This window comes from Xiphophorus maculatus, unplaced genomic scaffold (genome assembly GCF_002775205.1).
Source record: "Xiphophorus maculatus strain JP 163 A unplaced genomic scaffold, X_maculatus-5.0-male Unplaced_Scaffold_BN000159F, whole genome shotgun sequence".
Lineage (NCBI taxonomy): Eukaryota > Metazoa > Chordata > Actinopteri > Cyprinodontiformes > Poeciliidae > Xiphophorus > Xiphophorus maculatus.
The window spans coordinates 25,469-38,886 of record NW_019369760.1 but is presented as its reverse complement, the minus strand read 5'-3'; the positions used below and the strand labels follow the sequence as shown (position 1 = coordinate 38,886).

At 38.9% G+C, this 13,418-nt stretch overlaps 1 protein-coding gene across 1 annotated transcript; it reads left to right on the top strand.

Moving 5' to 3' along the window:
• The first annotated feature begins 1,016 nt into the window (after positions 1 to 1,016).
• LOC102238093 (GTP cyclohydrolase 1-like) lies at positions 1,017 to 12,957 on the top strand. Its single transcript, XM_023330046.1, has 6 exons — positions 1,017 to 1,167; positions 8,471 to 8,580; positions 8,653 to 8,708; positions 9,204 to 9,235; positions 12,525 to 12,609; positions 12,828 to 12,957. The coding sequence occupies exons 1-6, from the start codon at positions 1,017 to 1,019 to the stop codon at positions 12,955 to 12,957; spliced, it is 564 nt and encodes a 187-aa protein (XP_023185814.1).
• The last annotated feature ends 461 nt before the right edge of the window (positions 12,958 to 13,418 follow it).

Genomic DNA, 13,418 nt, shown 5'->3' with positions numbered 1-13,418 from the left:
TTTTTCACCTTCCTCCTTGAATAGTTGTAAAATGTTAAATTCTAATTCTCTTTTAGCTTGTCTTTTCTTACTTTTATTTTTTGCTTTGTAGTCGGTGATTCTCGCTTCCATTTGTTCCCAAAGGGATAAGTCAAAGCTCCCATTCTCCGGCCACGGTGATGGAAGTCCTTTTGTTCGCTTCTGCCATTTCTTGGAAATTTTAGGAATTTGATCAGCATATTCCGGGTTTTTTGAACCAACGATCACTGTCGGTATGTTACTCATTTTATATGTTTAAGCAGTTGTTTCACTTTTTGAAATTCAGTTTAAGTTTTTCTGTCAGTTGCAGTTTCCTTATTATTCAGCTTTTTATTTTTGAATTTAGTTAAAAATAAATTGATTATTTTAGTTATTTGTGCTTACTGTATTTGTTCCTTGTATATTGTTTGTTTATTGTTGCTAAATATAGCTAAATATGTTATGTACTCTTTAATAAATATAGCACTTTAGCAAGTTCCATGCAGTTATTCAACTCTATTTACAGTAAAATATACATTTAAGTAATGTTGAACATGGTTCAGTGTGACAGAAACAATGATTATTTTTATTAAAATCTGCGTTTTAGTTGAGTTAATTTAAAGCTTATGCTTTAAATTTCTTCTGTATTAGAACAAAATATAAGAGAGAGGAAAAAAAGAGAAAAACTTCACTGCTCAGCTGCAGTCTGAGATGCCCCAAAGGTGGGGGCTGGTTGTTGACGTAATAGGAAGTGGGCTGTCTTACTGCTATGAACTACAACTGGGCGTACACAGTCTCAGATCATGTAATATCCGGACCCGTGACGTGTGTTGAAACAAGAGAGGGAGGGACAGAAAAAATAGAAAACAATGAAAATGGGGGCGGAAAAGATGGCGGCAGCGTAAGTCACTCTATGCCGTGCTCTCAGTGCTAGCACTCTTATTCTGCAATTTTCCTGAGTGTACAAGCGCTCAGTCGAGTACGTTTCTACTTTGTAAGTTTACTTTACTCTCGGGAAGATGCCTAAAACAGCCCAAAAAAGAACTAGTGACCACAGCAAGTTGGAAAAAACCTGCACTGGTATTGATGAGAAAGACCACGACTATGTCGGTCCGGCTCTCCAACCGGAGATTGGTGAAGAGGATTTCCCGCCGCTCCCGGTAACTCCAAGTAAGCCTCCTGTTGCCAAGAAGCCTTTTCCAAATATGTTACGAACAAATAGCAACTCAAATCCTGATGATGCTATTGCTATGCTTGCTAACCTGATCAACACGAGAAGTGATGCTTTAGAAACAAAGCTGGGAAGTATGCTAGAAGAAATCAAAGATATTAAAATGAAAATTAACTCAGTGGAAAAACGAGTGGAGCTCAATGAAAAAGATACAACGTCCTGCTTAATCCGTGTTACTGAGATGGAGCGCTATGGTCGTCGTTGGAACCTCAGACTTCATTGAGTCGCTGAGACCGAGAAGGAGGATGTTCGGGAGGAGGTGTTGCGGGTGTGCCAGGAGATTCTTCCGAAGGATAAAGAAAGGCTTCAGATCTTCATTGATGTCGCTCATCGAGTTGGTAGGAAGGTCGCTGCCAACTCCCGCCCTCGTTCTATCATCATTCGCTTCATTGCGAGGAGATATCGTGATTCCATATGGAAAGCAGCTAAGGGAAATGACTTCCTGAAGAGAAATGGTCTCCGTTTTACCGAAGACCTTTGTAAAGAAGACCGTGAATCCCGCCAGAAGCTTTGGCCATGTATCCAGAAGGCTCGTGAAGAGGGAAAATCTGCCTACTTCGTAGGAGGTCGTGGTTTTATCAACGGGGTGGAGATACCAGCAGTGTTTACTCCAATGCTAGAATAATTGCAAGTCTATTCTCATTGATGGGTCCACTATTTTGGAACTTTACCCTAGTTTGCAAACTGAGATCTGGAACTTTAATAAGGTACTGACTCACGGTGTTTATGTCGTCTATAAATACCTTCATTCATTAAGTTACTTTTTCTGTTGCTTATATGTTATCTCTTTCGCTTATTTCTCTTAATGCCAGGGGGTTGCGCAATATGTTAAAAAGAAAAGCATTATTCTTGTTTGCCAAAAATTTTAAATCTGATTTCTGTTTTTTTCAGGAATGTCACTCTACAGTTGATGATGTTACTTTTTGGAAATCCCAGTGGGGTAATTCTGTTTGGCTTTCTCATGGGTCTGAGCGCTCTGCAGGAGTCATGACTTTAAAACATAGATTTAATGGGAATATTATTTCTACTGAATGTGATTCGCTGGGTCACTTTATTTTTCAACTCTTTTTCTATGAAAATCGTCATTTCATTTGTGCCAATATTTATGGTTACAATAATAAAAGAGATAACGATAAGCTGTTTATCACAGCTGAAAAGATCCTTATAGAATCGTTAAAAAAATGGCCAAATGCTATAATTCTTATGGGAGGTGATTTCAACACTGTCCTGGATGGTAACCTTGATAAATGGCCTCCTGGTCGACCAAATGCCTCAAGCCCGACTATTAAAGATTTTATGGAAAAATTTAATCTAATTGACATTTGGAGAACTGAACATCCACATGACTATTTATTTACCTGGAGTAATAAGTCATTATCTCAACAATCTAGGATAGATTTCTGGCTGATCTCAGATTCAATAAAGAAAGAATCTGTGACTGTTAATACTTTACCTACTCCCCTTACGGACCATAAAGTTGTTGAAATAATTATAACACTCTCAGATGGTAAATATTCTAGTTATTCTCCTTCATACTGGAAATTGAATAATTCTTTATTAAACTATAAAGAGGTCACTATAAAGATAAACAAATTATTGAAATTCTTCTGGCATAAAGCTCAAGCAGATAATCTTTATGGTATTAATTGGGAACTTTTTAAATTTGAATCTGGAAAATTTCTAAGAAAATTTGGTAGTAACAAGGCTAAGACAAATAGAAATGAAGAAACCAAAATTGTAACGAGAATATTTGAACTCACTCAGTCGAATCCTTCTAATTTAAATGACTTCGAACTACAAGAGTTAACAGAATTACAACTTAAATTGGATCATTTTTACATTAATAAGAGTAAAGGTGCGTTTATTAGATCAAGGAGAAAATGGTTAGAAGAGGGAGAACAAAACACTCATTATTTTTTTAATCTAGAAAAACACAATTCAACCACTAATTCTATTACCAGTCTAAAGATTAACAATGTTGTTACAGATAACCTTGATGATATAGCTAGATATTGCAGTTCCTTTTATGAAACTCTTTATCTCTCCAACTTCTGTCAGGCCTCAGCTGATGCCCTGTTGACCAATTTATCAGTTAATCAAATTTCTAATAGTGAACGAGAATGCTGTGAAGAGTCAATCTCTTTACAAGAGATTATGGACGCCATCTCACATCTCAAAATGAACAAATCCCCTGGAATTGATGGCCTGAGTGCTGAGTTTTACAAACACTTTTTGTTCGACCTCGCTCCCTTTCTTTTGCAAGTTTTTAATTAAAGTATAGAAAACGGTTCGCTCCCTACAACCCTCACTCAGGGTTTAACCACTCTGATACCAAAACCAAGAAAAGACCCTTTACTTCTAGATAATTGGCGTCCCATTTGTCTTCTTAACAATGATTACAAAATTTTTGCTTTAGTTGTAGCTAAAAGATTAAAATCTGTCCTTCATTCAATTATCGATGAAACTCAATCCGGTTTTATGAAAAATAGGCATATCACAAATAATATAAGATTTGTTTTAGATATTTTAGATTATCCTGATCTTGTTTGTGATAATGGTTTTATTTTATTTCTAGACTTTTATAAAGCTTTTGATACGGTCGAACATGAGTTTATTTTTCAGAGTCTAAATAAATTTGGGTTTGGGAAATTCTTTACTTCTGTTGTTAAAACCTTATATCAAAACAGCAACAGCTCCATCAAATTAAGAAACGGCTCCTCTCCTAGATTCAACCTCTGCAGAGGAATCAGACAAGGCTGTCCCGTTTCCCCATATTTGTTCCTTTTAGTGGCTCAACTTCTGGCCGATCATATTAAAACTGGTCCTGTAAAAGGGTTCACTGTTGCTGATAGAGTGGTTACTTTAACACAACTGGCAGATGACACTACTTTATTTTTAAAAGACCAGAGCCAAATCTCTTTAGCTATTAAGGAGATTGGTACTTTCTCCAAAGCTTCAGGTCTTTCTCTTAACCTTAAAAAATGTGAGATAATGGCCATTAAGGACTGTTCTATAGCTTCAATTGAAGCTATACCAGTTAAGAATGAGGTTATTTATTTAGGTATAAACATCACGAAGGATCAAATAAAAAGAAGCTCCCTAAACTTTGACCCGCTAATTCAAAAGGCTAAAAAAAGACTTAATCAATGGTTAGTTAGAGATCTTTCTTTGCGTGGCCGTATTCTGCTTACAAAGGCTGAAGGCCTCTCCAGACTAATTTATGCTGCACAGTCATTAGACATTGACAAGAAAAATGAGAAGGAAATTGACAAACTGCTATTCAACTTCATATGGAAAAATAAGACTCACTATATTAAAAAATCTACTCTAATGAATTCATATGAAAACGGAGGACTTAACTGCTTATCTTTCTCTATCTTAAATAATACTTTTAAAATAAATTGGATCCGTAATTTTTTTAATTCTCCAGCGTCTTTCTGGAATACTATACCCTTTCATATTTTTTCCAAATTCGGTGGTCTAAAGTTCTTTCTAATTTGTAATTTTGATATAACAAAACTATCAATTAAACTCTCTAGTTTTCATCGGCAGGCCTTTTTATCATGGTTACTCATCTACAAGCATAACTTCTCTCCTCACCGATACCTTATTTGGAATAATAAGGACATTCTATATAAGAGGAAAACTATATTTTTTGATTCTTGGTTTAATAATAACATTGTTTTGGTTGACCAATTGTTCAACAGTGATGGTCTGTTGTTGACTTATGAAGAATTTCTCTGTAAGTTCAGTTTTCCTGTCTCTCCTGGAGAATATGCCAAAGTCTTTGGTGCCGTTTCTACAAAGATCTGTATGTTATTTCGGCAGAAGCCGAGAATCGTTTATCACTCTCCCATTTTATCTCCCATACATTCTCCTGTTGGCAAAATTTGTTTGAATCCTTTTCCTTGTAACAATAATAAGTCAATCAGATCCCTGTTTCTGAAGGACGTGACCTCTACTCCTGTGGTCGTTCATTATTGGAATCGCTTTCATATTACTGTGTCTTGGAAATTTATCTGGCTGCTCCCTAATCACTTTCTTCTCTCTAACAAGATAAAGGAAGTTTCTTTTAAACTCATTCACCGAATCTACCCCGTTAAAGTCTATTTAAAGAAATTCAGTTCTAACATTGATGTGAACTGTTCCTTCTGTGTTGTTTGCCCAGAATCGGTCACTCATTTGTTCTGGTTGTCCCTCATTCTAAAATATTTTGGCAACATTTTTGTAACTTTGTTGATTCCAAAATTTCAGCAGGCTTTCACTTATATTGGGAAAATGTCTTATTTGGATTTCAACAAAATGGAGGAATGAATGTAAAGAGTCTCCTTATCAATTTACTAATTATTAAGGCTAAATTTCACCTACATAAATGCAAATTTTTGAAGAAAAAACCAAATATTTTAGTTTTTTTGATCGAACTTAAACATTATTTATCAACAATTCATTCCTCCACTAATCAAAAAGCAGAATCAACAATACGGGCTTGTAATCAACTTGGAATTTTGGATTATCTTTTAAGTTAATGCACTGTGACATCTGGCACACATATCACAATTTGTGCTATTTCCTTTATACATATTTATATTTATTGTCGTTTTCTTATCTTCTTGCTTTATTTTATGCTCCCCCTGGTAAATTATTGTTATTATCTTCCTGAGATTTGTTCACAGTACATTTGTATTGTTGTTTATTACAATAAATAAAGTTTAAAAAAAAAAAATAGAAAAGGCGGGAGGGGGCGAGACCGAAACAGAGGGGTAGGCAGGGAGAGGGAGAGAGAGAGAGAGCAGAGAGAGCAGAGAGAGAGAGAGAGAGAGAGGGGGCAGGTAGAGCAGAGAGAGAGAGAGGGCGGGTAGAGCAGAGAGAGAGAGAGTAGAGCAGAGAGAGAGAGAGAGAGGGCGGGTAGAGCAGAGAGAGAGAGAGGGCGGGTAGAGCAGAGAGAGAGAGAGGGCAGGTAGAGCAGAGAGAGAGAGAGAGTAGAGTAGAGAGAGAGAGAGAGAGGGGCGGGTAGAGCAGAGAGAGAGAGAGTAGAGCAGAGAGAGAGAGAGGGCAGGTAGAGCAGAGAGAGAGAGAGAGTAGAGTAGAGAGAGAGAGAGAGAGTAGAGAGAGAGAGAGAGAGAGAGAGAGAGAGAGAGAGAGAGGGAGAGAGAGAGGGTAGAAAGGGTGGGAGGAAATGTTCGTGTGCTTCTATTCCTGGCAATCCACCAAAAACGCCTTTCTTTCTCCCAGTGCGCTTTAAGTTTCTAAACAAGGCAGCAGCTATGGCTATATTTTCCTATCTATATTTCACAATTTACGAACAGTATAGAACAATTGCAGACAATATCAAAGACCAACTTTTAACTCTTAAGCAGAGCACAGTTAAGCTTTCAACGCTTCAACGCCACTTTGAAAGCAATCAGTCATTTAATAAGCCAATACATGCACATTTTAAAATTTACATTATATACAGAGCATGCCGTTGAATACTTACACAGCAGACACATACGCATTCATTCCCAATTATTCAGCATTCGTCTCAGCACTTTCATTCCTTTTATTTTCTTCCACATATTGCTATTCCCTCCACTTTCCGTGAATTTTTCTCTCTCCCCGGGGATTCTAATAAAATATAACTTATAAACTATTATATTTATAAAAATATAAATTTAGTTGGCTACTGATTTAACTAGCCATTGGTCAATTTTAATGCATCGAGGTGGTCAGCAGCACCAAATTCCTGGGGGTGCACATCACTAATGACTTCACCTGGACTGGGAACACCACATCTCTGGTCAAGAGGGCACAGAAACGTTTGTATTTCCTGCGGAGGATGAGAAGAGCACACCTGCCCCCGCCCATCCTCAAGACGTTCTACAGAAGCACCATAGAGAGCATTCTGACCAGCTGCCTCTCTGTGTGGTGTGGAGGCTGCAGCGCCTCCAACTGGAAGAACGTGAGGAGAGTGGTGCGGACAGCAGAGAGGATCATCGGGGCCCCTCTTCCCTCCATTCAGGACATTTCATCCCAGTGCTGCGTGTCCTGAGGCCGAAACATCATCAGTGACCCCTCACACCCCACCATGGACTGTTCTCCCTGCTGCCCTCTGGAAAGAGGTTCTGCAGCATCCGGTGCAGGTCCACCAGGTTCCGAAACAGCTTTTTCCCACTTGCCATCAGACTGCTGAACTCTTAACTGGACTGCACTCAAAAACTGGTCTCCACTTTATACCTTGCACATGTACAGAGCTAAATAACTTCTATTTTACTGTCAGTCCTGCACTTTATATTCATATTTATATTCATATTTTATACTGTATTTTATTTTATTCTGGAGCAACCTCACAATTGAAAGCTCAAAACACTGTCCTGAGCCGTATGCAACGAAATTTCGTTCTGTATACACCCTGTGCATGCAAAATGACAATAAAGTCAGTCTAAGTCTAAGTCTAACCCCGGGTCCCAAAGCAATAATAAAAAAAAAAAGATACAGGTTTCAGGCATATCCACTTGTTGTCTGAAACCAATTATCTCCAATTAAGTAATAAATAGTGCAATTTAAACACCCATTTCTGGTCCAGTAACCAGTGCATATCAAATTGACTGGTACATATAGCACCTTACTAAGCAACATCCACATTGTGCCTCCACACACAAGTTGGATGGAATACAATACACAATAATGGATTTATGTGGATAAGAGATGATGAGTTCTAGCAAAAAATCCATCCTTTTTGCAGCATTTTTAAAAACCATGTATGCATGCGCGCACTCCCCCCCACGCCCAAACACACACACACATATACGTATATATATATATATATATATATATATATATATATATATATATATATATATATATATATATATACAAACATATACTGTATATATACATACATATATATGACAAATTAAAAAGTAAGGAATACCTGTAATCGAGCCATTTAACATAAGTCATAACAGTTTATGTACTGCTTTTTTCAATCTAAGGAGCATCCAGTTTTTTTGTATTTCCACAAATATAATTAAAGATTCACCAGTTAAAGATTTGGGAGGCGGGGGTTACGATTTTGTGCAGAATATCTTTTATTTAAACAGTTCACATTTTTAAGTAGAGTTGATCAGGTATTGGATACATTGAAAATCAACAAAACTGACCCTAGAGAGAGAGCCATATTAGCCTGATCAAAAACCCTTCACTGGTTACTAATGCAAGATTTCTGCATTTCTTAAGAATACTCTATTTTTTATTACCCTGCAGACATCCTAAATAACGCCATATTTGACAAGGACCACGATGAGATGGTGATTGTGAAGGACATAGATGTGTTTTCCCTGTGCGAACATCATTTGGTACCATTTTTTGGAAAGGTAACGCCTTCATTTGTTTTTCAAACATCGACGATCTGGTAGGTCCTCTGGTGACCTCTGCTCTCTCTCCAGGTTCACATTGGCTACATCCCAAACAAAAAAGTGGTGGGACTCAGCAAGCTGGCAAGGTAACACAGCGCTCATCATAACCGCCTGCTGCCACTGTATGCGCCTGCTTTTAGTGCTGGGTGACTGCATTCTTCTGTTATCTTAGTGCTTTGACCTGGAGGCTTAGAGTCTGAGCCCGCTGGCCATCAGATAGTCTCTTCCTCTAGCAGAATGACAGGCACAAGTCTAGATGCTATCCGCTTAGAGCCATGAGAAAATCCTTTCAGACCGGTGGGAATCATAGTTATTATTACAGCCTCTTTTGTTTCCTCCTTCCCCCTTGAAAATCAGAGAGGATCTGGACCCACAAACCTGGGATAACTGCAACAGAGCTTGCCCTCGAGTCACTCTGAGAACTCTGTATGGTGAATGATTCACAAATAAAGAAGCTGTACAGTTCAGAAGGCCCGCTGGCCAAAGGATCGATGCGAGTTTGTGTTTATCTGAAAGATTAATCATTATTACACCTGATCTGTAAGCAGCCTTCTCTGTTTTTTGTGTTTCTCCTTCTGTAGGATTGTGGAGATCTTCAGCCGCCGACTTCAGGGTAAGTCGCACACCGTGAAACTGCAAAAACATTAAGTTCACTTCCAACAATGTTTACAACATTTCCCCACAACAAAAAGGGTCCTGTGTTTAAATCTTGCAGGAAGTTTGTATGTTTTCCCTTTGTGTTCCCTGGACGTATTTTAAATTGACCTTACACATGAGCCTGTGTTCAGAGTGTACACCGCCTTGAGATAAACCCCACCCTATAACGAGTAAGGATGCATTCACACCAGTCCTTCTTAGTCCACTTTAACCCATTTCTAAGCCGTTTGAAAAGAAAGTCCAGCTTAATTGGGGAGGTGTGAATGTGCAATCGAACTCCGGTGCGCCTAAAAACCTCGGTCTCAGTTCGGTTGAAGTAAACTCTGATATGGTTCAGATGCATATATGGATGCAAGCAGACTGGAGATCACATCAAAAGCAGGAAGTGGACTATAGCACGGGGTATTCTGGGTAAATACAACCAAAACAAACGCTACAATATAGCACTACAATGATAAATGGCTCACAGTCTGTTACCAAAGACAAAAGAGAAATTCTACAACCGCTAAAATCTGACGTTACTCCATTTTGGTTTAAAATTTATGAGGAAGGAAGTTGCGCTCAGTGTTTTCTTCTAAGGTCTTTGTGTTGTTTTGTTTAGTAGTTCTTGGTGCAGCGCCACCTGTTGTTGCGCAACACCCCCCCCCTCCTTTCTGTCTCTACTCTCTCACTCTCTACTTCCTCTTCTGAGAGGGGAGATGTGCTACCAGCTCTCCATCTAACGGGTTAATTGAGTTTCCTAAATCTGCCGGGATTTACCCTGTCCAGAACTGAAGTAAACTCTGTTTAAGCTGGTTTCGAGAAACGATTCACCTGATTTTTAACGGCCTACATCCAGGTGTCTCACCCTTCTTCCCTCTGTGAATTAGCCAGACTGAGCAGCCTACAGCCAACTAGTTTCACAGAGCACACCTGTTAACGGTCGCTCGTTCTCTATTTTACAACTTGCATTTGTTATTGAACCAGGTAGGTTTTAGTGACTCGGGCGAGTCCCAAGGATGACGTTTTAAATATGGGCTACCAGCAACCTATAAAACATTTTCCACTTCTTCCTCTCCAGAATCAAACATCATAGCTATTTTACAACCATCAAAGAACTTTAAGGTGACTCATTAACTGAATGTCCACAACATCTTTTAGATTTTCTTTATGCTAAATATTTTATTAGTAAGGCATTTTTGCAAGGGTCAGTACAGCTTAATTCAGTAGCAGAAATAATCAAATAAGTAAAATCAGTCATCTAGTCTGTCTTTCCCTACTGCTGACTGAGAACTAAAAAAGGAACCTTTGAGAGAGACGGACGGAGTTTGGTGTTTCGAACCCCAGACCTGGCCTGATGATGAAGAAGGTGTTGCAGCAGGAGGAAGACGCCGATCGATGAAGGCCAGGATCTCCGCAGGTCTGATGATGAAGAAGGTGTTGCAGCAGGAGGAAGACGCCGATCGATGAAGGCCAGGATCTCCGCAGGTCTGATGATGAAGAAGGTGTTGCAGCAGGAGGAAGACGCCGATCGATGAAGGCCAGGATCTCCGCAGGTCTGATGATGAAGAAGGTGTTGCAGCAGGAGGAAGACGCCGATCGATGAAGGCCAGGATCTCCGCAGGTCTGATGAGCCTCCTCTCCGCATGGATGGTGAGGTCACACAGGACTTGGTGCTGGCAGGAAAAAAGGCACCAGGTCTTCTTCTTTGTCTTTGCCTTTGCCTTCATCTTTGTCTTTGGGGTCTGAACCCAGCCGATGAGAGAAGTGCGATTCGAAGCCACAGGTTGTGGGCCTGACCGGTTGGTCTCCATGAGAAGGACAGTCTTCGGCTCCGTGGCCCCGGCTCTTCTTCAGCTGCAGAGTTCTTTGTCCATCTCGATCTTGGCTCGAAGCTGCCCGGAGGATCCAACGAACGGTTCCTCTTTTGCACCCACCTTATATAGGGTTTATCCACCCTTTTGGTGCGTTTTCATTGGCTGTCTGCTTAGACAGATGACCTCACATCCATCACTGTCCTTCAGACATTATGTCCTGATGTCTGTGCTAATGTCTCAGGGTTGCTCAACCTCCTATGTCCATTGCCTGCACAACCTTTTACCTAAATAAGGCGTTGATCATCTCTGCTCTCCTGTTAGTTCCCCTTTTTCCCTTCCTTTCACCTTTCACCTACCATCTACCTCCAACATATCAGTGATGTTTAATTGCAGTTACACCATTTCAAGTTCAATGTCAAAATCACATTTATATCACTTTTTTTTTCTTTAGCTTCTCTGATTTTAGCATTCATTTATAATTTTATAACCATAACTTATATCACATTTATTTTCTTCAGCTTCTCTGATTTATCATTCATTTATGATTTTATAACCATAACTTATTAATTATCCTTATTATAATCCTAATGTGAGTTATTACAGATGTTTTTCTGAAAAGAAACCAAAAGAATAATACATGATTCTAATTATTTACTACTAAAGTTACAGTTACTTGTTTTCCTTGTAAGTGTTCCCACAAATATAAGTGTAAGTATTATTACAAGTAAACCAATATTAATATAAGTATTTTACTTTGAATCTTATCAAATTACCAAAATGTTTAGATTTAATTCTTTAAACTTTCATGATTTAAAATAAGAAATAGTCTCATCTATTTTTATGAATCTGCAGGCTGGAAACTTCCTCTTTTTCCAGGAAACCTGCTTTTCTTGCTTCATGACTCTCTCTGTCTGACTATGATTTCTTATGATTAGATAGAAAAAAGTAGGATTAAAGCAAAGTTTGCATGAGACAAAAACAACACACACAACCAGATTTATTTTATTGACACTTAAGTCTACTGTTGGGCCTTGATGTCACTTGAGTGATTCATTTTAAAGATAACTTTATTTATTATTACTGTTAAACTTAAATCTCCAGCATGGGGAAGTGGGATGAGCTCGGATTTTCTTGACACACCACAAGCGAGGAGGGGAACATGTTTCTCGACACAATGCAGTGTCCAGAAACACAGGCTGAAGATCTAACAAAAGTTGGAATTTTGGTCCCCAATTGGACTATCAAGTGTGAAAACACCCTAAGCAGAGTTTGAAAATTGATTAATAAATGTTTCCGACTGTGAAGCACAGTGGAGGTTTCATCTTGATTTAGTTTTTTTTTTCTTATATCTGGTGAGGGAAGAATATTTTTTTGATTAATCTGTGATATCACAATCATAAAATATTTATCAAAAAATTTATGTTCTGACACATTTTGTTTCTTTTTTAGTTCAAGAGCGTCTGACGAAGCAGATCGCCATGGGCATATGTGAAGCGCTGCAGCCAAAAGGCGTGGCTGTGGTTATAGAAGCAGTGTAAGTTCACACAAAAAGAGTTTCCCCAAGAATAAAACAAATAAGATTTTGTCAGGGGTAATAAAGCTACCTGTATAAATTCTTCTTGATTTTAGAAGTGGAAAATTCTGCGGCGTTCCCCTTTAACTGTACCACCCTCAGGCTTGAGGGGTTCTTTTATTCTGCAGCTCTAAGTCCGACCGTTCACTCTCTTTTTCTGTGTGCGTTTGTGTTGCCAGTCGCATGTGCATGGTGATGCGCGGTGTCCAGAAGATGAACAGCTGCACGGTGACGAGCACCATGCTGGGAGTTTACCTCGAGGACCCCAAGACCCGAGAGGAGTTCCTGGCTCTGGCAATGCACGCCTAACAGACCTCAAATTGCTCTTCATTCCCGAGCCACTGCAGCGGACAGAAAGCCATGGATTCACTGTGGGTTCTGCTTGGGACACCAGACGGGAAAGAGACAAGAAGTTGCTGCATGACCTCCAGCCTGTTGAGTTAACTTCAAAACACTGAAGCCTGAGAGATTTCCGTTGAAGTCAGTGTGAACCCAACAAGCATATTCTTGGTGCCTTTATTACTTATTATACAGTCTTGCACGGCAATATTGTTGTTATGAAATATGTAACCTGAGTGCAATACTGTAACTTGGCAACTTAAGATATGTAACAGTTATTTGTCCTATTTTTTTTCTTTCCGATGGGAATTTGATTGGTGCTTTTCCAAAGTGTTATTTACGTAATCCAAACTTATTTCTCATTTATATAAATTTTTAAAACCTTTGGATTTTAGTGACATTTTGCAATATGGATCAAATATCTAAAGATG